At 41.3% G+C, this 27,451-nt stretch overlaps 1 protein-coding gene across 10 annotated transcripts in view; it reads right to left on the bottom strand.

Moving 5' to 3' along the window:
- Positions 1-27,451, bottom strand: part of LOC127581790 (coagulation factor XI-like) — a 91,714-nt gene that overhangs the window by 40,575 nt on the left and 23,688 nt on the right. For 8 of the 10 annotated variants that reach the window (XR_007958014.1, XR_007958013.1, XM_052036511.1 and 5 more), the window contains 2 exons: positions 7,878-7,987; positions 2,175-2,340 (listed from right to left, as the gene is read on the bottom strand). Coding sequence is in view for 8 of the 10 variants with exons in the window: in XM_052036511.1 (XP_051892471.1) it covers positions 2,175-2,340; positions 7,878-7,987 (276 nt within the window). In the remaining 2 variants the exon portion in view is untranslated. Of the gene's footprint in view, positions 1-2,174; positions 2,341-7,877; positions 7,988-8,202; positions 8,363-10,428; positions 10,536-13,979; positions 13,997-14,211; positions 14,371-16,014; positions 16,125-16,390; positions 16,552-17,493; positions 17,604-22,115; positions 22,152-27,451 lie in introns of those variants that run through there. The other 2 variants (XM_052036554.1, XM_052036560.1) reach the window with 2 other exon arrangements.

The raw sequence follows: 27,451 nt of genomic DNA, 5'->3' as shown, positions 1-27,451 counted from the left end.
ACTAGTAAGTAAATATCTTTAAAAATATATCTGTATTAAACGCAGAGACTGATAGGTTCTTGATCGGTAAGGGGGTTAATGGTTATGGAGAGAAGGTGGAAGAATGGGGTTGAGAAAAAATAATCAGCCACGATTGAATGGTGGAGCAGACTTGATGGGCTGAATGACCTAATTCTGCTCCTATGCCTTATAGTCTAAATAGAGTTACAATTTCATTTCCCCAGATTTTGGAAGAAACTCTCTCCCTCACTGGTAATGGGTAACATTTATTTCAGGGGCTCTAAAATAACTTACCAACACAGCCACCTTTAAATACTTTAAATCTCTGATGATCCCAGTAGTCAAGCAAAACTGAACAGCCATCAAATAATGTAATAACTGCTAGGGAGCAAGTTCCTACAAAGACCATTGTGACGATGACCAGATAATTTATTATAGTATTGTAGATGAATGGACTGATATTAGACAGGACATTGAAAAGAAATCCTGGATATTCGTTGATCTGTTTGAGATCATTCTCTTCCATCTTGAGGAGAGGACCAGGCCTTGGCTTCAAGATGGCCTTCCCTCAGTACTGCACTGGACTTTCACCTAGAATTGTGCACTCGGGTCTCCGGAATGGGATCTGATCCCACAGGTTGCTGACTCAAGAGTGGGAGTACACACACATCCCTGCATCGTACAACTCCTCACAAGGGACAACCAGGCTGTCGGAAGACCCAGTTTCTGAACCAGTGGCAGTAGGTGGCAGCTGCTCAGAAGCATGCTTCTTCACTGCCTCCTTGCCTTCTCCATCTCTCAGGGCTCAGCAGGACTGGGAGGTCTGCACTCCCTCTTTCCCTCTCTCTATCCCAACTAAAGCCCACTCCTTGCACTCCAAAACCAGCCCAATACACTTGTCTCTCATGCAAGAGTTCAGACAAGAATTTTTCACCCACACGATGGGTGGATTCTCGAACACACTACCTGAGAAGGTGACGGAGGCAGGTCCACTCACAAGATGTCAGATGCACCTGGATGAGGACTTGACTGGCCGAGCAATATTACACTGCAGACTAAATGCTGGTAATTAGGATTAGTATAGATATGTAATTGATGGTCAGCATGGACACAGTGGGCTGAAAGGCCTGTTTCTGTGCTGTATGACTCTATGACAAGCCCCATCACCTGCAGTCAATGTAGAGAGAAGAGCTAGATAGACTTTTGCAATTGAGACAGCAGGAGAGGAGAAGAGGGAACCAATAGCATTGGGTCAAGGTGAGCAGTTCAATAGTTTTCCAATAGCAGACGGCGAGTTGAGGGCAGGGATGTGAAAATTTGGTGGACAGAATGAGGCCTGTGGTTCATGACTTCATCAACCAATGTTGTGACCCCACTTGGCTTGTCAATGCACATTTGGGCATGCCTGTGCTCATACTGGTTTTCAATAGCTTGATGTGTTATGACCCTAACACAAGCCCCATCACCAGCAGTCAATGCAGTCAGGTGGATAGACTTTCACATCCAAAAATGTAATAAAAACAGAAGGAATGGAGAAGAGGGATCCAACTGCATTAGGACAGGGGAAGCAGTTCAACAGTTTTCCAATAGTAGGTTGTGTGTTGAGGGCAGGTATCTGAAAATTTGGCAGACAGAATGAGGCCTGCTGATCATGACTTCATCAGCCAATGTTGTGACCCCACTTGAGTTGTCAACCCACATTTGAGAAAGTCTAGATTTGCACATGTACTGGTTGTCAATAGCTTGCTGTTGAAGGAACAAGTGCTTCTGTGGTCAGACTCCTGAATAAGCTGAATGCAACTTGATGTACAAGTAACTGTAAGAAGGATATCTATAATTGTCCATTCCTCATAAGGTTGGATAAAAGTAAATCAATTCAGTTTAAGAAAAACAAAATACAATCTGTTAAAAAAACTGATACAAAGTTGGACTACTCATCACAGATAAATGTTAAAATGAGAAACAAGGGGAGAAAACACTGACAAGAGCAGTGAGGAAATAGAAGTGGAGTGGGATTAATTTGACAGTTCTTTCAAAGAGCTGGAGCCAGAATATTGGGCCAATTTAGGTTCTTTTCTTCATATCATGCTGCAATTCTACTATCAAGAAAGAGAAATCTTTGAGGAAAGTTTCAGCTTAAGCACATTATTAATCACATATAGCTGTCATGATACCTTCTATGGTCAGTGCTCCATTCTCTCTTCACAAATGTGAAGAATAAACATGTAGGATGATAAGTGCATACTTTTTGACAGAAGCTTACATCAGGTGCAAGGACCCAAGTGATATCATTTCCAGGGAAATCTATATCTTCAAAAATTTCACTTCTACATTCTGAAACTAAGCAAAACATTATACAATTTTATAAAGCAAGGACAATCATTTGTGGATCTAAAACTAAAAGTGCAATGAAATAATTATTTAAAGCAACCATGAAAGGAAAACTAATTTCAATGGGCCCTGCAATATTAGTAATATCTCACATATTCTGAGAAAGCTCATTTGGAAAAAACAAATTCAGGAGCTGGCACAATAATGCACATATAGTTCTGTAAGCAAAGCAGGGAAAACACAGGTGGTAGTTTAAATAGCTTGTACAACTTGTGCTCACAGATCCTGTTGAATTCTTGCTGAACATGATGTTAACCTGCTCATTTTAGCAGGTCTATGAGACAAAAGCCAGAAGGCAGAGGTGTCCTGTATGAATGTGCTACCTAGACTCACCAACCATCATCGGGGTTCTATGAAAAATTCATCCAGAGGCCCGTGAAAAGAAACCAGTATGACCTCTGTCCCAGCCCAAAAATGTAGACAATGAGATGTCTCCAAAAGGTTTCTACCTGACCCAGTTCCCAGTCATAGCAATACTCACCTCTACTGAAATCGCACCTGGTGCATTGGGTTAAATAAAGGCTTGTAAACTAAGTCTTTGTTATTTGCGAGAGATAGGGCGCAGAATTCCAGTGAATAACAAAAATCACAGGTACAAACAAGGCCCTCTTCTTTGTCAAGAAAACACTCCCCAAATGAACATAAATATTCCCTCTAATGTTCGAAAAGCATTAACATACATTAATAAGCACATTAAAATGTTTGATGGCCCAATAAGAAATATTAGCTAACAAACAACTTCCATTGATATTTACAAGAACTGATCTGTTTTGAAGTTACTTTCTAAACAAAGACTGCTCCCTATTCAAGCAGCATGCAGCAGGGAACCACTTGGACACAAGTGGTTTGGAAACTCAGCACCATATTTCATATAGTCACCGAGTCAACCCTGGCCGTCTTGCATCCATTTACACCCATCCTATAATGATCCCATATTTTATTCTCCACACATTCCCATCAACTCCCCCCACACACTACCACTCACCGATACACAAGGGGAATTTACGGTGGTCAATGAACTTACTAACCTGCACGCCTCTGGGATATGGGAAGAAACCAGAGGAACCCCACAGTCCCAGGAAGAAGATACAAATTCCACACAAGTGGCAAACCTGGGCTGCTGGAGCTGTGAGGCAGCATTTCCACTAGCTGCACCACTGTACCAACAATGATTTGTTTGTTAGCATGTGTGGGGCCTGTGGCCGATCTCATCTGTATATGAATCCATGGATAGCAAATCAACAGATAGTGAGGGTTTAGGGCATTTCTACTCAGCATCATACAGATGAAGTGTTGGACTGCTGCCACAAGAGGTCCCCACTGAGGTTTGTACCGAGAACTTGCACGGCAAGAAACTCCTTGCGGGTTGGTAATGCTAAGTGTGCTTTACAGCAATGTACACACACAATTGTACTCCTCCTGCAAAATTCAGATCCATTGTCTTCACCGGAGTGAATTTAGGAGACAGAGTGTAACATATTGATGCACTTATATAGTGTGTTTAATGCTCCTGACTGGCATGAATTTCTGCCCAATGATTTCCACACCAGCAATTTCTGCAAGGAAACATCCCCTAAACAATGTGCTTGATTACTGAAGCAGCAATCTCGTGCTACTTGCCATAAAGACTACGTCTGTGCGCATTAACTCAAAGATCTTTTGCAACACTACTTGGTGCAATTGTGAGCTGATGACAGTCAGGCACATGTAATGGGACACCTCAGATCTTAGGGAAAAGCAGCAGCTGCAAGGAAAAGTAATTAATAAATTTAAGAATTGAGAAAGAAACAGAGAGATGCTAGAGAAGGATATAATTGTATTAAGTCAAATTACATACAGAAATAAAGAGAAAAACGATTGGATTAGAGAAAAATGAAATGGAAAAGTAAGAAAATAAATTATAATTTCAAATTTGATCTTTTCAAAGCTTCTAAGTGTATGCAGTATATGCAGAAATGAAATAGAATAGAATAAATTGCTCAGTCTCTGGCCTGGAGACTTTCATTCTTATTGCATTCACAAATGCCACAGATCTACAAAGGTAGGTGCACTATTAATTTTCTGTAGCGTGTTTAATGGATAATTAAATAGCAATTCCAACAAGTTCTTAAAAATAACAGGAAGCCAAGGAAAAGCTATCTTCAAAGTAAACAGCAGAGTAGCATAAATGGACCAATATGCTCTGGAGAGATATAACTTATAGCGAATGACAGAGAAATGGAAGGCTATGTGGGAGGGAAGGGTTAGATCGATATTAGAGCAGGATAAGATGTCGGCACAACATTGTGGGCTGAAGGGCCTGTACTGTGCTGTAATGTTCTATGTTCTATGAATACACATAGGCTCAGTTTAGTTAATCACCCTTCTTGCACAACTACCAGCCATTACCCCTGGTCCTTCTCAAACCCTCCTATCTCATCCCATTTCAGTTATCAATTCAGTGAAATAAAATCTATTGTGTCAACGTAAGTGCATTTACTTTCACTATAAACTTAGGTTTTTCAGGACAAAATACACTAGTGACAATAGGTAATTTGAACACTATGTGCAATGATAAAAGATTAATTGGAAAGTTAAGATCTTTTGCATACAAGAAGACATATTGTGCAGTATGATGTGTACATTAAGTATTTGCTCCTAGACATAAGAGCATAAGAAACACATGGGGATAAAGGTTACACAGCCCTTGAGCCTCAGTTACACTCTCACTTGCAATATACTGGTGGTTTATTCTTTGAATGGTTATTGTATTCAAGGAGATAGTACTAAACTGATCAATAGTAGCAAGCTCCTTTGAAAATATAAGCCTTGGTAGAATAGTAGATGGCAACATTTTGGAGTTTTATCATGAGCAATAAAGCCATAAAATGGCTATGTCAATCTTAAAATTAAAGTCTTTAGAACAAATTGAAATCTATATTCATTAAAACCATTTTTCTCCTTGACAGGAAACAATGGCCAAAACAATTTGGGAGTAGAACTCTGCATTTTTCAGTGCCACATGGTTGAAAGTTAAATTTTCCAGGATTGGAACATGATTACAGTGATTTCTGGGTCAACTCACATGACGGGGCACATCTAGTTCTGAAATGTACATGCGAATGGCAACATTTCCACATAATTCACATGCTAAATGATGTCATTCCCTGTATTAGGTTGAGAAATTTGTCCAGGTAAATTTGAACAGTTCCTGTCATTGAACACTCTTGAAACAACAGTGTCCATGGTGCTACCTTCTTTGCAACAGGGTGACCTGGTGGTGAGAAGGTTGGAGCTCCCTTAACAGGTCACAACCCAGCTCTGGGAACCCAAATCAAGTACGATCCCTCAAATCACTAACCTGCTCTCCTCATTATCCCAAACCCACTACCCTTCACCGCAAGTGCACACTGTTGTGCAACAGGCTTCCCAGCCCCTGGTCTTCAATGTGACACCTCTCCACCATGACTTCCCTCCCACCACCTTTGCTCCTGGATGCTGCTTCATCAACTCAACTCTGAAAGCCCTGTAGGTCTCCCCTTTCGAATGAACTTAAATCTGCATTCATTAGAACCACTTTTCTCCTTAACAGGAAACAATGGCCAAAATAATTTGGGAGAAGAGCTCTGTATTTTTCAACACAATCAACTTTCAAGTTGATTTTTCCAGGATTGGAATGTGATTACATTGATTTCCAGGTCAAGTCACATGACAGGGTACATCGAGTTATGAATGGTACATGCAAATGACAAATTTACCATTTCATTCAAATCCAATCCTGGTCCCAAATGTACCTGCTATTTTCCTGTGTCTCTCCACATTGTAATTTGTGATACCTGTGGCATCAACAAGTGATCCAACAGTGGATACACAACAAAATAGGTCACAGGCAAGCTGCAGAATGACCACTTACTGTACTCTGAAAGCACCGATGAAACTCTCAGGTTCTCCAGAACATATCATTTTTTCTTTTTACATCCCAGACTACAGTTATCACTTGGACAGAATGCAAAGTAGATTATTTTCTTACCAGTACAAAATCAAATTTGCTTTCATTGAAATTAATGGACAGAAAATCGGAATGATTGTACAATGGTCTGCTATATTGGCAGCCAACCGATACAATGCCATTGATAAATACAAAGTCACACCCAACTAGGTTTCCTTCACTGGGCTTCTTGCTTTAATTATTTGAAACAATATCAACATTAGATTCAGTAATTGTCGTAAGCTCATTAAATATTATATCTCACACAACCAGGCAAATGAGAACATTATTAAACCAGAATAAAACAGTGAAGTACAAGGTCAGAGCTACAAACGTTTTAGAACTGAAGGATTTTGAAATGTCAATTGCAAAATCGTCAAACTTAAGATGAAGATAAATTTCTGCACTCTGTAAAATTTAACACACAGAAATTTCCAAATGTATTAAACATGTACAACATACAGCTCCATTATTGATGAAACTAATTGCAGAGTTGTAATTTATTATAGCAGATAGCATGGAACTAAATTCATAATGACCCCAAATCAATTACAGTCTATTGCACGAAAGCATCCAGGACTCTAGAAACCTTCTGTTCTATGAACCGAAATGCCACACTCCAGTTAACTACAGATTCAAAAGCTTTAACAAAATGTTTGTGTTTTCCTTTTGGTTTCTATTTTGTAACCTCACAATCATATGTCCTTGTAATGTATCTTTATCAAATTAAAAATCATATGTGCTATGTACTAATACAGTGTATAAACCAGCTTTGAGAAAATGCGGGGCATTATCAAGGGATAATGATTACTATGATAGTGCAGGTTTCAGGATACACCTAAACTATCATTCAACAACTTCTCTCACTAATTTAGTTAAGATCCGTAACTCCTAGTATAATGTAGGTGTTTGTGTAAGGACAACACAGTGGTACAGTGGGTTGCTCTGCTGCCTCACAGCCCCAGTGACCCACGCTCAGTCCTGATCTCCAGTGCTGTCAGTTTGGAGATTGCACATTCTCCCAGTAGTTGTGTGGGTTTCCTCCAGGTTCTCCAGATTCCTCCCACACCTAAGGATATGCTGGTTGCTAGGTTAATTGACCACTGTAAATTACCCCGAGTGTGAATGTGACTGGGAGTATTTGGTTGGAGTTGAGGGGAATGCGGGAAGATAAAAGGAGATTAGTATCTTGATCATACTTTCTTGATAGTCAAAACAGACTCAGTGGGCTGAAGTGTCCATTGTTGTTACAATTCCAACCGGCAAAAGAGTAAAGAAGGGGCTCACAACTTGCAAACCAAAATACTGTCATGTTACTGTCGAGCAATATGGATAAGAATTATGGTGCATGAATTCATTAATCTAGCTGCTCTGTTAGACTATAAGGCGTCTTCCTTACATGGATAAAATAAGCACATAAAATAAATAAGGAAGCTGTAATATAGTGCTGTAAAAGAAATTTATATTGACAGCTACTTTCTATTTCACTGTTCTGTGGTTAAAATTATTTTGGACATACCTGACTTATTGGATGCACATTCTCTTAAAGGAAATCCAGATACAACATTCTCAAGAGTTGTTATCTTTGATGGTGTTCCTCGTTCACTCTTTTTGAGGTAGCAAATGTAACTAAGAACAATCAGAGAAAAATTACATGGTTTGAAATATTAACAAAACCACCAAACATATTGTCACTCTTTTTGTGGCATCAAAACTATTGCTGTGAAATATTTACAAAAATTGCCAGAGGAATACAAAAGATGACAGGTCCAAGACTGCCATCCTCGACACCAAACTGAGATTTCTTGTTCCTTGTCTCTTGGTTGTTTGAGTGGTTGACTCACCGCTGCTGAGCGTTGCGATATAACCCGTTTGCAAAGGTGAAAAACTGGCAGTCAGGCTCCTCTGTACATTCTCGTTGGCAGCTGTGTTCATCCTCTACTACAGCCTGACAGAAGTCATCTCCTGGAAAGTCCAGATCCACAAACAACTCCTTAAAACAAGCTGAAATAAATGGGAATAGGAACTGATGAATAACTGAAAACCAGTAACAAATTACAACCATCAATTTATACTCATTAGTAGATTTAGTATAAGTATACCAACATGGCATAGCTTTCCCATCCCCATTAAAAAACATTGAATTATTGAACTACTCCATTGTGATCACAAATTTTGGGGCTTTTACACTAACAGCATTTTTTGGATTTAGGATCACCAATCACCTCCCATCTTGCTTCAGATTTTTCTGTTCCGTAGCGAGATGAGTAAATAACACAAATCAGCAATAGAGGCCCTGCACTTTGTCTGACTCCTCGCCTTCTATCCCACCAGCCTCCACATTCAATTGATCATTCATTATAATATCCGCCTCCTGCAAAGGATTGAACCACCAAACACATCTTCCACTCTCCTCCCCTTGCAGCATTTCACAGGGACTGTTGCCTTCATGACTCCCTGGTCGACTCTTCTGTTCCCACGAACCACCATCTTTCTTATGGCACTTTCCCCTGCAACCTCAGGTACTGCAACACTTGACATTTCACCACTTGCCTTTCCACCATCCAGGGGCTGTAGTGTGAAAGGTCATGGCCGTCATGTGACACCATCGAGTACTGGTTGAAAGTGACACCAATGTCAATCAAGGTCTGGCTCCACCCCCTCATTAGCACACACCATTGGTTCCTGTGCACACCTTTGTACCTGGCCATGACCTATTGGACCTTTTGAATTACCTGAGCTAGTTCCACCCAGCTCTCCAGCACTATAAAGAATGCCACATGTGTGTGGCTCTTTCTCTTCTTGATTGCTGCAGGAGTTGAAACCACGCCAAGGGAGCACTGGTAAGAGTGTGCACTTCCACAGAGGTTTAGGAGCGTCCTAAGTAGATTCCCAGTAGCATAGAGCTGATGCTTATCCAGCTTCAGGGGGTTCAGGCACCATAGTGCATTTCCCCTGATCGTTTGTAACAAGTTCACTCTGTGTGTGTGTGTGTGTGTGTGTGTGTGTGTGTGTGTGTGTGTGTGTGTGTGTGTGTGTGTGCACTTCACCCCCATTGCGACTCCCCTCACAATTCGCAATCAATTGCGTGTGTGTGTGTGCGCAAGTGTGCATCCGTTCCCGTTCATTCTGTTCCCACGTTTGTTTTTGTAAATAAATCCTTTTTTCAAAATCCAATGACTGTGTCCAGAGTCCTCTGCCTTTGAGATCCCAAAGAACCTTTACCCACAACAGGGGCCGAAACAATATTTCCAAGTGAAGCAACGATTCACTTGCACTTCTTCAATCTAGTGTACTGCATTCACTATTCACAATGTGGTCTCCTCTACATTGGAGAAACCAAACACAGTTTAGTTTAGTTTAGTTTAGTTTACTTTGGTTTGGTTTGGTTTGGTTTGGTTTGCTTCGGTTTGCTGTGCACCTGCGTTCAGTCCACACTGGTGACCATGATGCTGAACATCTCCCCATCCCTGTACTGTTGTGATACGACTGAGGTGATAATCGCATCCAAAAATGGAGCCTGGTAGATCCTCTCCATGAGCAAAGATCCATTTATTTAAAGTTTAATCTTCTACATACAGAGGAAAATGCAAATCCACTGAACCTGATCAGCAAAAGCAAAGTGTGCCAGTCATACAGCTTACAATCAAAGTCAACTTCCTCATGTAATCACCAACTTTTGCAATATCTTCCTTGACAATAAATCCCATACTTGAATATTCTTCTGGGACATGCATACCATCTCTAAGCTATAATATGTAAAGCAATATCCTTGACTGAAATGCTTGGGGATACCTTACCTCAATGCTACTTACAATCACTCATCCAGACATAATATATTCCTCATTGTAGCCATGGACTCATTTCGTTGAATCTCATTTAGGCTGGTCCATGTTGGACTAAATGAACTTGCAGATTCTTATCTTGCCTACACACTAAGTGTGAACACTGTAGTAAAGAATACCTCTCAAAATTTACTCCTACACTGCAATACATTATTTGTCATGCAAGTAAGATAAGTAACAAATACAAAGCATAATTCAATAATAGCATGTCAATGTTTTACTTACAGTTATATGTCTCACACTGTTTCAGGGAATAACCTGAGACAACATTCTGTAACTCTGTTTTAATGGCTGGTTCCCCTTCCATGTTCTTTTTAAGATAACAATAAAATCTGAAACATAATATGAGTATCATTTTCTTAAATTCCAAATATTCATTTTTACTGACAATTAAAGAAATTCAGACATTAGAAATCTAAGATAAAAACAAAACACACAAAATGCTGGAAGAACTCAGCAGGTCAGGCAGCACCTATGGAGGGAAATAACCAGTCGACCTTTCAGGTCGAGACCCTTCATCCGAACTGAAAAGCAAAACGGCAGAAGCGACAATAAAAAAGGTCAGGGGAGAGGGAAGAGCACAGGCTGGAAGGTGATAGATGACTCCAGGTGAGAGAGTGGGTGGGTGGGGGAGAGGGGATGAAAGGGATTGATGTGAGAAGCTGGGAGGTGAGAGGTGGAAGAGGCAAAGGGCTGAAGAATGAATCCGATAGGAGAGGACAGTAGACCATGGAATAAAGGGAAGGAGGTGGGGAATCAGAGGGAGCTGGAAAGGTCATGATGGCAATGGAGGGGAAAGAGAAGGGGTAGGGCACCACAGGATTGAGGGGAAAAAAGAGCAGGGTGGTAAAGGGGAAAACAGAGGGGAGTGATTACCGGAAGCTAGAGAAATCGATGTTGAGGTTGGAGACTACCAAGACGTAATATGAGGTGTTGCTCCGCCAATCTGCATCTGGCCTCAACATGGCAGTAGAGGCGGACGTGGGTAGACACGTCAGTATGGGAATGGGAACTGGAATTGAAGTGGGTGGCCGCCGGGAGATCCTGGCTGTTGCGGCAGAAAGAGCGAAGCAGCTCAACGAATCGGTCACCTAATCTGTGTCGGGTTTCATTGATGTGGAGGAGGCCACACCGGGAGCATCTGAGGCAATAAATGACACCCTCACATTCACAGGTGAAGCGCTGCCTCATCTGGAAGGACGGTCTAGGGCCCTGAATGGTGGTGAGGGAAGAGGTGTGGGGGCAGGTGTAATTCTTTGCATCGTTGCAAGGATAAGTACCAGGAGGGTGATTGGTGGGGAGAGACAAGTGGACAAAGGAATCGCAGAGAGATCGATCCCTGCGGAAAGCGGGGGGCGCGGGTGGGGGGTGGGAAGGGGAAGATGTGCCCGGTGGTTGGATCCCACTGGAGATAGTGGAAGTTGTGGAGAATGATGAGTTGGATACGGAGGCTCGTGGGGTGGTAGCTGAGGACAAGGGGATCCCTGTCACTGTTATGTCGGGGGGCGAGTCGGGGGAGGGGATGAAGGCAGCCGTGTGGGAAATGGAGGAGTTGCAGGTGAGGGCTGCATTGATGGTGGTGGACGGGAAAGCTCATTTGCTTAAAAAAGAGAACATCTCCGATGTCCAGGAATGGAAAGACTCATCATGGGACACGGTGGGAAGAGGTGCAGTCAAGGTAACTGTGGGAGTCAATGTGGGTTGCCCTCACCCCAGGGACAGTGGCATAGGGATCAGTGCCTGGGCACCAGTTATTCACCATCCATTTCAATAAATTGGATGAAAGTGTCATGTATAGCATATACAAGTTTGTTGATGATTCAAAGTTGGTGGCAATATGGGCTGTGAGGAGGATGCAGGGAGACTTCAAGGGGATATAGACAGGCCAAGTGAATGAGCGAGGATATGACAGATAGAATATCATGTGAAAACATGCGGGGTCATCTACTGGGGTAGAAAAAAATAGAAAAGATGGACTCTTTTTTAAATGGTGAACAATTGAAGGTTGTTGGTGTTCAGAGGGACCTGGGTGTCTTTCTACATGAATCACTGAAAGTTAATCTGTAGGTTCAACATGCAATTCATAAGGTAAATGGAATGTTGGCATTGATTGAAAGAAGATTTAGATGCAAGAATGGGGAAGAGTTGCTGCAATTGTAAAGACCCCAGTGAGATCATATCTGGAATACTCTGCACAGGTCTGCCCTCCCTATCGAGGGAAGGATACACTTGCCAGAGAGGGGCTGCAACAAAGGTTCACCAGGTTAATTCCTAGAGTGGTGGGTTTATCATGTAAAGAGAGATTAAGTAAAGGGGGCAGTATACTCTTTGAGTTTATATGAGAAGCGAGGATAAAGTTTCCTAAGGCTGGGATATCTAGAACCAGGGGACGTGAACTTAAAGTAAGAGGTCATCCATTCATGACTGAGATGATAAGAAGTGTCTTCAGCCACAGTAGAGTGAATCTTTGAAATCAATTACTCAAGAGGGATGTGGAATGTCTCACACTGAGTATGTTCAAGACATCAATAAATTATCAGATATTAATGTATTCAAATGATATAAGGTTAGTGAGGAAATGTGGTGCTAAGGTAAAAGTTCAGCCTTGATCTTATTGACAGAGTAGGCACATGGGGTCAAATGGCCTATTCCTGCTTCTATTTCTTATTCTCGTAACTTCTTCAACACCTAGTGCACCACTCCCAACAGAATTCAGCAACTGTAAAGAACGAGAGTTATAGAACATAGTAGACTACAGCGCAGGAACTGGCCTTTCAGCCTACAATGTCTGCGCCAAACACGAGGCCAAATTAAACAAAATCTCTTCTGCCTCTACAGGATCCACATCTCTCTATTCCCTGCATATTCATGTGTCCATCTAACAGCCTCTTAAACGCCGCAACCATATCTGCTTCTACCAATACCTAGGGCAGCCCACTCCAGGCACCTACTATTCTCCAAGTAAAAAACTTGCCCTGCACATCTCCTTTAAATCTCCCCCCTCTCACATTAAATGCATATCCTCTAATATCTGACATTTATAACCTTGGGAAAAAGATTCTCTCTGTCTACCCTAAATTCCATCAGCCTTTTCTCCATCCTTATCTACAGCTGATCTGTATCCTCCTGCACCCTCTGATACACCTCTACACTGTCCACAGCTCCAACAATCTTTGTGTCATCTGCAAACGTACAAACACCACCACCCACCCCCACCAACCACCACCACCCCCGCCCCCCATGTACAAATTCATCCAAGTCAATTATTTATTTCACAAACATCAGAGACTCACGCAGCAATTCCTGTGGAAAACCACTGGTCACAGACCTCCAGACAGGATAACGCCCTTCCAGCACTACACTGGCAAACCAATTCTAATTCCAAACTACAAAATCATACTCTGATAAGCATCTTAATGTACTAGACCAGCCTACCATAACTTCATCACAGACTGATTTCTACGAGGATTTGTCACAATGTCATCAACTAAAGTGCCAATGGATTATGATCTCTTTCAAATGTTTTATTTCCAGTGGTTGTGCAGACATCTCCATGCTCCTGTGCCAGATTCTGAGAAGGCATGAGCTGGGATATTCAGCTCCATTATGATGATGCACAAAAATTGAATGCTATCATTGTATTCATTGTTGTCTTTTACTGTTAAGCCTTAATAAAATTGTTATTTTTGTTCAATTTATGGGCATCATTCCCAGGCCCAGCATTTATTAGTCATTCCTAACTGAGCTTCAGAAGCCCACCTTTTAAACCAGTGTACCTTTTATGGGAAGGGAGGTCCATGACTTAGATTCTAAAAAATGAAGGAAGGAAATCAATACTTCCAAATCACAATGGTGTAAGCCCTGGAGGGGAACCTGAGGGCACTGGTGTTTCCATAAAAACTGCTGACCTTGTCTTTCCTGGTGAGACATATCACAATTTAGGATGTGATGACTTTGCATAACTTTTTCATATTCCACTAAAAGTTCTGAACGAAGTTGTGGATTTACCTTCGTCGGTCAGTGTTCCAACCACTTGTCAAATAGGTGAAAAACTGACAACTTTTATGCTCGGTACACAATTTTTGACAATAGTTGACATCTGGGGCAAGAACTGACTCAATATCATTTCCAGGAAAATCTGTGTTTGCAACCACTCATGCACACATCCTGCAATGAAATGAGAATAATTTCTTTTGTATCTATTATCTGTAAAGAAATATTTATTTATGGTCTTGTCAGGATGAACATCCAATTTTGATTTCCGTTACATTTGGGCCTATTCATCTAAAAAATCAACCTCATTGCAATATATTTCGAGGTAATAGGCTACATAATTAAATCTAAACCCAATTTTTAAATCCCATCAAATATTCCAGAAGTTATAGCATGGTCCACATTGGATCATCCACATTGAGTCAATGTGACCAACAACAATGGGCTGCAATGTACAATTAACAACACTCGTCATTTTCTAACATGAAGTTGATCACAAATGCAGTGAACCTCAACCATAGAAGTCTGGCTTGACCAGGAAGATGAAGGGTTGTTCTTGCTTCATTTTAAACACATCTCACCATGGAGTAGGTCCAATGTTCAGGGTCATGTCATCTCACATTTTTACTCACTAAGGAAATTTTGGGCCACCTTAATTTGCTTTGAATCCATTTATTTCCAATACAGATTTGTCCCTAACAGTAAAGGCAGCTTATCACGACCTCTCTCTCAATTTTTCTACACATGTAATCTTGATGGTAAGAGCTGTTCTCATAAAATAATAGAACATATTGTCATTGTGCTAGCTCATTGACAGAGCTCTCCAGTGAAGTTCACTTCCCCATTCTTTCCCCAGAGGCCTGAAAAATTTACCCTTCATTTATTTCTCCAATTCCTTTATGATTGTCACTGAATTGACTTGCACCAGTCTTTCCCTACAGAACTATTGCCAATCTACAGTTTGCACGTCAGCACATGCTGGACTTCTGTGCTCACTCACTGCAGCAAGACAACAAAGCTCTATCAAGGCTTTACCTTCCATCAAAGCAGAAGTAGAGATTTAATGCGAGCACATATGTCCTCTCGCCCTGTCCCCCAACCCCGTTGTGTCCAATGACATTTCACAACTTAGTGAGCCAAAGAGTCAGATACACCTCATTTTTAAACCAAATTTTTAAAGGAAGGCTTGAACTTAAGTCAAAAATGTTCAGTTATATTTGTTTTTTCTCTGAATACTTATGTTTTTAATTCATGAGAAGTAGATTAATATACTTTAAATAAATATATTCATTCATTCACTAATGTTTTAAACAATGTCAGTTTCCAAACACATTAATAAATATAAACATTACTACTGACCACCACTTGTCATCACAAAGTCCACTATAACAGATGAGCAGTTTTTTTAATGGGGCATTAGTTACTGAAGTGGGAAAACGGCAGAATAGGAATCTCAAGATATGGAATCACACATAATCCTTTAATTCAAATCATCTTCTGATTGATTTAATTCAGATCCAGAATTTATTAGTTAGGACAAATTCTCCATTACGATCTCTGAGTAACTAGTAAATTAAACTGTTTATTATCAAAGGGTATGCAATTTGCAAACAATGACTTTTTTTGCTTTTATTTCGAACTGAGGATATCATTCACAACGCATGAATTCATCATTTAGCTGCACTCTTGGCCACACTGTCTCAGACATAATTGGATAAATTATCAGTGTTAAATGGAGTATGAAAGAAGGGAATTTGTACCGATAATTTCAAAATCACTGCTTTCAGACTGAAGAGAGGAAAATAATTTTGGACATACCTCTGTTATTCAAAGCACATTTCATTAAAGAAAATCCTGACATAACACCCCAAAGAACCGTTATTCTTGATGGAGTTCCTTTTTCATTGTTTTTGAGGTAACAAGTGTAGCTACAAAGAATCACAAAGTCATTACATGGCTACAAATCCATACAAGATACTAAGCAAATTTCTTTTCTTTGCTGCTGGCACTAAGTGAGTTAGTTCTCTAAACTGTTCATTTACAGGTGAAGTTATTTGTTCCTGGCAAACAGACATGTTGAACATGAAGAAATGCACCAAGGAGATTATTATAGATGAAGGGTCTGAAGGTACACTCCTCTGTATGAAAGTTGCAATTATATCTATGCAGAATATTACTTGAATGACTGACTAACCGCTGTGCTTCATTCTTAAATTCCTTTTTTTACAAAGGTGAAAAACTGACAGCGAGGCTCCTCTGTACATTTGCGCTGGCAACTGTGCTCATCCTCAACTACAGACTGATGGAAGTCATTCCCAGGAAAGTCCAGGTCATCAAAAATCTTTTCATAGCAGCCTGAAAAAAAGGACGTGAAATTAATGACTGACTGGAAGTTAATAATAGGTATGAAATAAATTTGCTCTATTAAGTTTAGATGATAGACATTTGCTCATAATACCAGTTCTCCATATCCATTCAAAATATTGGCCTGGATTTGACAGTAATGATGTTTGGGATTTTACCCACATTTATCACCATTGTGAAACGGGCAGCAATTTCTGCACTTGCTCAGTTTAACAGGGAAGTACTGAATTTCCAGACAGAGATCCCTCCACACTCTATGATTTCTTCCTGATTGGCTCCTCAGCTGCTTTCTGGACTTCACATCTTGCAAATGTTCAGGGTTTTCCCAAGAGAAAAAGGAGTCAAAAAATAGGAAAACACATGCCAGATGATGTCAAATTGTTATCTTCAAGGTCACCAGTGAGCACAACTGTTTGTTTGCTCAGTGCTGAAAAATGATGATTGAATCATAAGCTTTGTTTTTTGTTATTCTCACAAAGGTTCCTGTTTTTTATGGCAATGGAAATGTTTTTTGACTTCAAGCTCACTAATTGCACCAATGACATGATCCTCATGGTACCTCTGACAGCACCTCGCAAATCTATGGCCTCCATCACCAAGGAGAACAAAAGGAGCAGGTGCATGAGGACGTCACCACCTATGGCTTCCCCTCCAATCATACAGCATCCTCACTTGGAAAAATATTGCAGGCCTGTCATCCTCACTGGGTCTAAATCCTGGATTTCACTTCCCTCATCATCAGCACAACAACAGTTCAAGAAAGCAGCCCACTGACCTTCTCAAGGGCAATACGGGATGGACAATAAATTCTGGCCTTGCTGGTGATAACTTAGATCATGGAAATGTATATTTTAAAAATGGCCTGAGCTCATTTATATTAAGAAACAACTTAACAGAAAAAACAAACTTAAAAGTGTTTTGATATTTACTTACAACTGATCAGATTGGTGCACCGTTTGAGGGAAAACCCACTGACAATGTTTTGTAACTTTGTTTTCCTCGAAACTGTTCCAGTTGCAGTTTGTTTTAAGTAACAGTAAAATCTGGAAAATGGTCAGTTATAATGTTAATTAATCCATTGTCGACCGAGTAAATGTAGAGAAGTCCAATGAAATTCTAATCATCTTCTAAGTACAAATACAATTTTATCTCCCCTGTCTTTGGAAGAAACCCTCTCCCTCACTGGTAATAGGTAACATCAATTTCAGGGCCTGCCTCTAAAATTGGAATTGGTTTAGAAAATGGAATTGGTTTATCATTGTCACTTGTACCAAGGTACACTGAAAAACTCATCTTGCATACCATCCAACAGATCAATTCATTACACAATGCATTGAGGTAGTACAAGGTAAAACAATACAGAATGCAGAGTAAAGTGTCACAGCTACAGAGAAAGTACAGTGCAGGTGGTCAATAAGGTGCAAGGTATAACGAGGTAGATTGTGAGGTCAAGAGTCCATCTTATCATACTAGGGAACCGTTCAAAGGTCTTATAACAGCAGGATAGAAGCTGTCCTTGAGCCTAGAGGTACATGCTTTCAGGCATTTGCATCTTTGGCCTAATGGGAGAGGGGAGAAGAAAGAATGACCCAGGTGGGTGGGGTCTTTGATTATGCTGGCTGCTTTACCAAGGCAGCGAGAAGTGTAGACAGAGTCCGTGGAGGGGAGGCTGGTTTCCATGATGTGCTGAGCTGTGTCCACAACTCTCTGCATTTTCTTGCAGTCCCAGGCAGAGCAGTTGCCATACCAAACTGTGATGCATCCACATAGGATGCTTTCTATGGTGCATCAATAAAAGTTGGAGAGTGTCAGAGGGGACATGCTGAATTTCTTTAGCCTCCTCAGGAAATAGAGGCCCTGGTGAGCTTTCTTGGCCATGGCATCTACGTGGTTGGACCAGGACAGGCTATTGGTGATGTTCACTCCAAGGAACTTGAAGCTCTCAACCCTCTCAACCTCAGCACTGTTGATGTAGACAGGTGTATGTGCACTGCCCCCTTTCCTGAAATCAATGACCAGCTCTTCTTTTTTGCTGACATTGAGGGTAAGGCTATTGTCATGACACCATGTCATTAAGCTCTCTACCTCCTTCCTGTACTCTGACTCATTGTTATTTGAGATACAGCCCACTACGGTGGTATCATCTGCAAACTTGTACATGGCGTTGGAGCAGAATCTGGCCACCCAGTCATGAGTGTATAGGGAGTAGAGTAGGGGGCTGAGGACGCAGCCTTGTGGGGCACCAGTATTGACAATAATCATGCTGGAGGTGTTGCTGCCTATCCTCACTGATTGCGGTCTTTTGGTCAGGAAGTCAAGGATCCAGTTGCAGAGGGAAGTGTAGAGTCCCAGGTCTTGGAGTTTGGGGAAGAGTTTGCTTGGAATTATAGTATGGAAGATGGAGCTGCAGGCAATAAACAATAGTCTAACATAGGTGGCCTCTCGAAGCACTTCATCATGGTGGACGTCAGAGCCACTGGTCGGTAGTCATTAAGGCATGTTACCTTGCTTTTCTTAGGTACCAGGATGATAGTGGTCTTCTTAAAGCAGGTGGGAACCTCAGATTGAAGCAGGGAGAGGTTAAAAATGTCTGCAAATACCCCTGCCAGCTGAGCTGCACAAGATCTGAGGACATTGCCAGATGTTTTCTGTGGGTTTGCTCTCTGGAAGACTGATCTTACGTCCTCAACAGTCACTATGGGTTCAGGTGCATTGGAGGCTGTCGGGGTGGGAGGTGACATTCCAATCTCCTTCTGTTCAAAACATGCATAGAATGCGTTAAGCTCATCAGAAAGAGATGTGCTGTTGTCGGTGATGCTGCCGACTTCATTTTGTAGCCTGTTATAGCATGTAAACCCTGCCACAACGGACAACTGGTCTGGGACTCAGTTTTGGACTGGTATCGTCTCTTAGCATCTCTGATAGCTTTACAGAGATTGTACCTCGATTTCTTATAAAAGTCAGGGTCATCTGATTTGAATGCTGCAGTCCTAGACTCAGTAGGTAGTGGATCTCCCAGTTCATCCACAGTTTCCAGTTTGGTAACACCCGTATTGTCCTCTTTGGAACACAGTCCTCAACACACTTGCTGATAAAGTCCGTGAAAGTGGTGATAGGCTCATCCAGGCTGGCAGCTGAGTCTTTGAACATGGACCAGTCCACTGACTAAAGCAGTTGCGTAGAAGCTCATCTGTGTCTTCAGACCAGCACTGCATGACTCTCTGTACTGGATCCCCCCGTTTCAGCTTCTGTTTGTATACAGGGAGAAGGTGCACAGCCTGGTGGCCAAAGTGAGGGCAGCAGCGGCTCAGAAGGCATCTTTGATGGTTGTATTGCAATGGTCTAGGGTGTTTGGGCCCCTGGTGGGACAGGAGACGTGCTGGTAGCATTTTGGTAACACACTCGAAGTTGGTTGGTTGAAGTCACCTGCAATAATGAAGAGGGCCTCAGGGTATCCTGTTTCAAGGCTGTTGACCACAGAGTATAGTTCATAGACTGCAGGCTTCATGTCCGTCTGGGGTGGGATGTAGACTGCCATCAGCATAGCTGAAGTGAACTCCCATGGCGGGTAGTATGGGAAGCACTTCACCGCTAGATGTTGCAGGCTGGGTGAGCAGGAGCTCGCCAGGACCATCATGTCCGAGCATCACGAGTTATTGATTAAGGAGCAGACCCCTCCGTTGTATTGGTAAATAATTTACCAACACAATGACACTTTAATACTTTAAATCTCTGATGATCCCACCAGTCAAGCAAAACTAAACAACCATCAATCAAAATAATAACCACTCTGGAGCAAGATACTACAAAGAGCATTGTGATGATGGCCAGATAACTTATTACACTGTTGTTAATGAATGGACTAATATTAGGCAGGACATCAAAAAGAACTCCTGGATATTCTTTGATCTGTTTTGGAATCTTTCTCTTCCACTTGGAGGAGAGGACCAGGTGAAAACAAGTGCTTCTGTGGTCAAATTTCTGAATAAGCTGAATGCAACTTGATGTACAAATAACTGGAAGAAGGTAAATTGGTAAATTGGTTTAATATTGTCAGATGTACCAAGGTACAGTGAAAAACTTTGTTTTGCATTCCATCCATACAGACCGTGTCATCATATCAGTGCATTGAGGCAGTGTAAGGGAAAACAATAACAGAATGCAGAATAAAGTGTTACAGTTACAGAGAAAGTGCAGTGCAGGCAGACAATAAGGTGCAAGGCCATAATGAGATATATTGAGGTCAAGAGTCCATTCTTATCATACTGGGGACCATTCAATAGCTTTTTAAACAGTGGGATAGAAGCTGTCCTTGAGCCTAGTGGTACATGCTTTCAGCCTTTTGTATCTTCTACCTGATGGAGGGGAGAGAAGAGAGCATGTCCGAGGTGGGTGAGGTGTTTCATTATGTTGGCTGCTCTACCAAGACAGTGAGAAGTGTAGACACAGTCCATGGAGGGGAGGCTGGTTTCCGTGATATGCTGAGCTGTGTCCACAACTCTCTGCAGTTTCTTGCAGTCTGGAGAAGAGCAGTTGCCATACCAAGCCATGATGCATTCAGATAGGATGCTTTCTATGGTCCATCGATAAAAATTAGTGATGGTTGCCAGGGACATGCCAAATTTCTTTAGCCTCCTGAGGAAGTAGAGGTGCTGGTGAGCTTTCTTAGCCGTGGCATCTACATGGTTGAACCAGGACAGGCTATTGGTGATGTTCACTTCTGGGAACTTGAAGCTCTCAACCCTCTCAACTTCAGCGCCATTGATGTAAACAGAATCGTGTGCACTGCCCCCCTTCCTGAAGTCAATGACCAGCGCTTTTGTTTTGCTGACATTGTGGGAAGGGTTGTTATCATGACACCATGTCACTAGGCTCTCTATCTCCTTCCTGTACTCTGACTCATCATTATTTGAGATTCGGCCCACTACAGTGGTGTCATCTGCAGATGGAGATGGAGTTAGGGTTAGGGTGGATTCTGGCCATGCAGTTGTGAGTGTATGCGGAATGATGTAGGGGTCTGAGGACACAGCCTTGTGGGGCATCAATGTTATGGATAATTGTGGCAGAGTTGTTGCTGCCTTTCCTGACTGATTGCAGTCTGTTGGTCAGCAAGTCAAGGATCCATTTGCAAAAGGAAGTGTTGAGTCCCAGGTCTAGGAGTCTATAGGAGTCCCTCAGTGTACAGAAGGATATCAATAATCACCCATTCCTCGTAAGGACAAATAAAAACAGATCAATTCAACTTAAGAAAGAAAAAAATATAATCCAATCTGTACAAAAAGTACTGATCCAAAATTGGGCTACTCACTACAGAGAGAAATGAGAAACAGAGTAGAAAAAAGTGATGTGAGATATGAGGCAACTGAAGTGGAGTAGAATTAATTGGACAGTTTTTTCAAAGATCTGGAGCAAGAATATTGGGCCAAATGAGCTCAGTTTCTTTGTATCACGCTGCAATTCTATTGCAGACTAGAATTTCACTTTCAATAAAGATACATTTTTGAGAAATCTTTCAGTTTAAACACATTACTAAACACATACGGCTTCCATGATACCTTCTATGGTCAGTGTTCCATTCTTTCTTCACAAATGTGAAGAATAAACATTGCGGGTGATCAGTGCATATTCATTGACAGACGTTTGCGTCGGGTGCAAGGACCCAAGTGATATCATTTCCAGGGAAATCTAGGTCTTCAAAAAGATCAGTTCGACATTCTGAAACTAAGCAAAACATGGTATGATTTAACTAAGAAAGAACTACAATTAAAACTAATTACAAAGCAAATTAGAGGAACAGCACCTCATATTCCACCTAGGCAGTCTACACCTGACGCCATGAACACTGAGTTCTCCAATTTCAGGTAACCCACACCCCCTCTTTCCCTTTCTCTCTCCTCCTGCTCTATGCTGTTCCTCCTACACAAACCCAGCCCCCAGCCCCCAATAACCCTGTCTCTTTCACCTCCTCCACCTGCCCATCACCCCCACACCCCTCCCTCGGGTCCCATCCTCCCACTGTTCCCATCTGCCTAACCCACCTCCCTTATTTGGTTCCATGCTCCACCTTCCCTTCCTATCGCATTCCATTATCTTCAACCCTATGATGCCTCCACACCTCACTTTTTCCGCTCTTCCCTCCTCCATCTGCCAATCACCCACTCTCAGCTGGATCCACCTATTACTTGTCAACTCTTGCCCCATCACTTCCCCTCAGTTCTTTATACTGGCTATGACCCCTCTACTCTTTCAGTCCAGAAGAAGGGCCTGGACCCAAACTGTCAACTGCCCATATCCCTCTACAAATGCTGCCTGAGCTGCTGAATTTCTCCAGAAGATTGATTTTAACTACAATTAGGGATTTATTGATCTAAAACTAAAAGTGCAATTAAATAATTATCCAAAGCAACCACGAAAGGAAAACTCTTTCTGGATTTCCTTGGGACCTACAATATTAATAATATCTCATATATTCTGAGATAGCTCATTTGAAAAAAAACTGATTGAGGAGATTACACAAAAAAGCACATATTAGTTCCATAAACCAAGGACATAAAGCAAGTTCCATAAAGCAAGGACAGTCATTTATTGATCTAAGCCTAAAAGTGCAATTAAATGATTATTTAAAGCAACCATGAAAAGAAAACTAATTTCAATGGGCCCTGCAATATTGGTGATATCTGAAATATTCTGAGATAGCTCATTTGGAAAAAACAAATTCAGGAGCTGGCACAACAATGCACACATACTTCTGTAAACAAAGTAGGGAGAACACAGGTGGTAGTTTAAATAGCTTATACAACTTGTGCTCACAGATCCTGTTGAATTCTTGCTAAACATGATGTTATTCTGCTCATTTTAGTATGTCAATGGGACAAAAGACAGAAGCCAGGGGTGTCCTGTTTGAATGTGCTACCTCGACTCACCAACTATCATCGGGGTCAGACAAAAAGTTCAACCAGAGGCCTGTGAGAAGAAACCAGTATGACTTCTGCTCTTGGCTGAAAACATAGGTAAGGAGATAGCTCCAAAAGGGTTCCACCTGACCAAAATCCCAGTCATACCAATTGAAATCATACCTGGTGCTCAACCAGCATTTCAACTCAAGACCCCACCTTGCATACACAATTTAGTGTCACAGATTCATTGATTCACACAGCATGGAATGCAGCCCTTTGACCCTCAACCACCCACTTATGCTCACCCTCCCAATGTTATCTTCTCCGCACAATCCCATCAGCTCCTCCCAGACTTTACCACTCACCTACACACTGGGGGAAATTTACAGAGGCCAATTAACTTACTAAACCACAGATCTTTAGAGTGTAGGAGGAAACTGGAGCACACAGAGGAAACCCACATGGCCACTAGTAGATTTCGCAAACTCCACACAGTCAGCACCAGAGGCCAGTGTTGAACCTGGGTCGCTGGAGCAATAAGGCAGCAGCTCCACTAACTGCACCGCTGTGCCAACAATGATTGGTTTCTCAACATGTACATCAATATAGATGTACAGTTTCAAAATAATCTGTGGTGGGGCCTGGGGCTGAACTCCTGTATATATAAATCCATTGATAGCAAATCAACAGATAACGAGAGTTTAGAGCAGAATTCTGCTCAACATCATACCGATGAAGTGTTGGACTGCTGCCACAAGAGGTCCCCGTTGAGGTTTACACTGATAGCTTGCGCGGCAAGAAACTCGTTGCAAGTTGGTAATGCTAAATGTGCTTTACAGCAACGTCCACACAATTGTCTTCCTCCTCCAAAATTCAGATCCATTGACTTCATTGGAGTGAATTGAGGAGACAGAGTGCAACACACTGACACTATTGTCTAGTGCATTTAGTGCTCCTGATTGGCATGAACTTCTGGGCAGTGATCTCCACACCAGCAATTTCTGCAAAGAAACATCCCCTAAACAATGTGCTTGATTGCTGAAGCAACAATCTCACAGTACTTGCCATTAAGACTACTTCTGCACACTTTAACTCAAAGATCTCTTGCAACACTACTTGCTGCAATTGTGAGCTGATGACAGCCAGGCGAGTGCAATGGGACACCTCGGATCTTAGTGAAAAGCAGCAGCTGCAAGGAAGAGTAATTAATAAGATTCAAGGATTGGGAATGAGAAAGAGAAATGCTGGAGAAGGACATGGATTTTACTAAGTCAAATTACATGCAGAAACAAAGAGAAAAAAAGATTAGATTAAGAGAATAATGAAATGTAAAAATAAAAACATAAAACTATAATTTCAAAGTTGATCTTTTCAAAGTTTTTAATTGTATGAAGAAATGAAATAGAACAGAATAAATTGCTCAATCTCTGGCCTGGAGAGGATCATTATTACTGCATTCACAATTTCCATATATCTACAAAGATACTTGCATGGTTAATGTTCTGTGGAGAATTTAGTGGAAAATTAAACCGCAATTCCAAAAAGTTCTTAAAAATAGCAGGAAGGCAAGGAAAAGATATCATCAAAGTAAACAACAGGGCAGCGTAGATGGACCAATATGATCTGGAGAGTTGTAATTCGTGGTGAATACATATAGGCTCAGTTTGGTTAATCACCCTTCTTAGATAACTACCAGCCACAATCCTTGGTCCCGCTCAAACCCTCTTATCCCATCCCATTCCAGTTTCAGTTCAGTGAAATAAAATTTTGGACCAGCAGCTGGCAAATCCATCCTGCCGGTCTCCCAAACACTCATTCGTATCTACGGGCTCTACATAAGTCGGGTGTTCGTACGCTGGGGAGGTCCTGTATAATGTGCAGCATGATCTGTGCAATGAGTCCATGAGAAAATTCTTAAGGGCATAAGAAATAGATGGGAATATATTTAATCGATCATATGTAAATCTATGCCTCAGTTATACACTCACTTGCAATATACTGGAAGTTTATTCTTTGGGCAGGTATTTTATTCAAGGAGATAGCAATGAGCATCCACCACTGAAAAACTGAACAACAGTAGCAAGATCTTATGAAAAAGACTTGGCAGAGTAGTGGACGACAATATTTTGTAGTTTATCATGAGCAACAAACCCATAAAATGGCAACATCAATCTTAAATTTAAAGTCTTCGGAAAGAACTTAAATTTATTTTTATTAGAACTGCTTTTCTCCTTCACAGGAAACAATGGCCAAAATAATTTAGGAGTAAAGCACTGTACTTTTTAGCAATGTGAGTTTGAAAGCTGACTTTTTCAGGATTGGAGTGTGATTACAGTGATTTCAGGGTCATCTCACATGATGGGGCACATCTAGTTCTGAATTGTACATGCGAATGGCAAATTTTCCACTTCAAACACATGGTAAGTGATGTCATTCCCTGTATAAGGTTGAGAAATTTGTCCAGGTTGATCCAAGTAGTTCCTGTCATTGAGCACTCTTGAAACAGTGTCCGCAGTGCTACTTTCTCTGCAACAGGGTGACTCAGCGGTAAGATGTGCAGGGCTACATTGGTAGGTCATAGCCCAGCTCTGGGAACCCAAACCAACTACAATCACTATTCTGTTCTCCTCATCATCCCAAACCTATCCCTTTCACCCCAAGTTCATACTGTTGGGCGACAGTACTCCCAGGTCCTGGTCTTCAATGAGATACCTCTCCATTACGACTTCCTTCTCACCACCTTTACTCCTGAGCACTGCTCTATCAACCCAACTCTGACAGCCAAGCATGCCTCCCCAGCAACCCTGTGCATCCCACCTTGGTCCCATATTTATTTGCTATTTTCCTTTGTCTCTCCATGTTGTGGTATGTGATACCTATGGCATCAATGAGTTATCCAACAGTGTATTCACAAAGTAAATCATAGGCTTGCTGCAGAATGACCACTTACTGTGCCCTGAAGGCACCAATGAAACTCTCAGCTAAGATTCTTCAGACCTTGTGATTTTTGTTTTTAATTCCCAGACTACAGTTAGCACTTGGACTGAATGCTAAAAGAAGATCTTGCAAAGTAGGTTATTTTGTTACTAGTGCAAAATCAAATTTGCTATTGTTTAAATGAATGGAAAGAAAATCCAATTGGTTATACAATGGCTTGCCATATTGGCAGCCAAACAATACAATGCAAGGGATAAGTACAAAATTTGACCCAACTCTGTTCCCTTAACTGTGCTTATTCCTTTAATTATTTGTCACAATATCAACATTATATTCAGTAATTGTGTTTAGCTCATTAAAATATTACATCTCACATCACCCGGCAAATGAGATCATTACAAAGCCAGAATAAAACACTGAAGTACAAGGCCAGAGCTACAAATGTCTTAGAACTGAAGGAGACACGTTTGTTCCTTTAGAAATGAAGGATTTTGTAATATCAATTCCAAAATTGTCAAATTTGAGATGAAGCTGAATTGCTGCATTCTGAAAAACTAATACACAGCTATTTCCAAATGTATTAAACATATATAACATACAGTACTGCTGTCAATGAAACTAATTGCAGAGCTATACTTTATCATAGCAGATACCATAGAACTAAACATAATGATCCCAAGCCAAAATAGTATATGCTATACTAAAGTATTCAGGATTCCAGAAGCCTACTGTTCTATGAACCCAAACACCACTCTCAGGTTAACTACAGATTTTAAAGCAATAACAAAAATGCTTGTGTTTCCCTTTTAGTTTCTATTTTGTACATCACAGACATATGTGCTTGTATCATGTATCTTTATCAAATTAAAAATCACCTGTGCTGTCTATTTAGAACATAGAACAGTACAGCACAGGAACAGGCCCTTCAGCCCATGATGTTGTACTGCCTCCACCACCACCCCTGGCAGTGCATTCCAGGCACCCATCATTCTCTGTATAAAAACTTGACCCGCATATCTCCTTTGAACTTACCCCCATTTCACCTCAAATGCATGCCC

The sequence above is a fragment of the Pristis pectinata genome, chromosome 2 (assembly GCF_009764475.1).
Source record: "Pristis pectinata isolate sPriPec2 chromosome 2, sPriPec2.1.pri, whole genome shotgun sequence".
Classification (NCBI taxonomy): Eukaryota; Metazoa; Chordata; class Chondrichthyes; order Rhinopristiformes; family Pristidae; genus Pristis; species Pristis pectinata.
The sequence above is the reverse complement of the archived record's forward strand: the minus strand, read 5'-3'. Positions and strand labels throughout refer to the sequence as shown.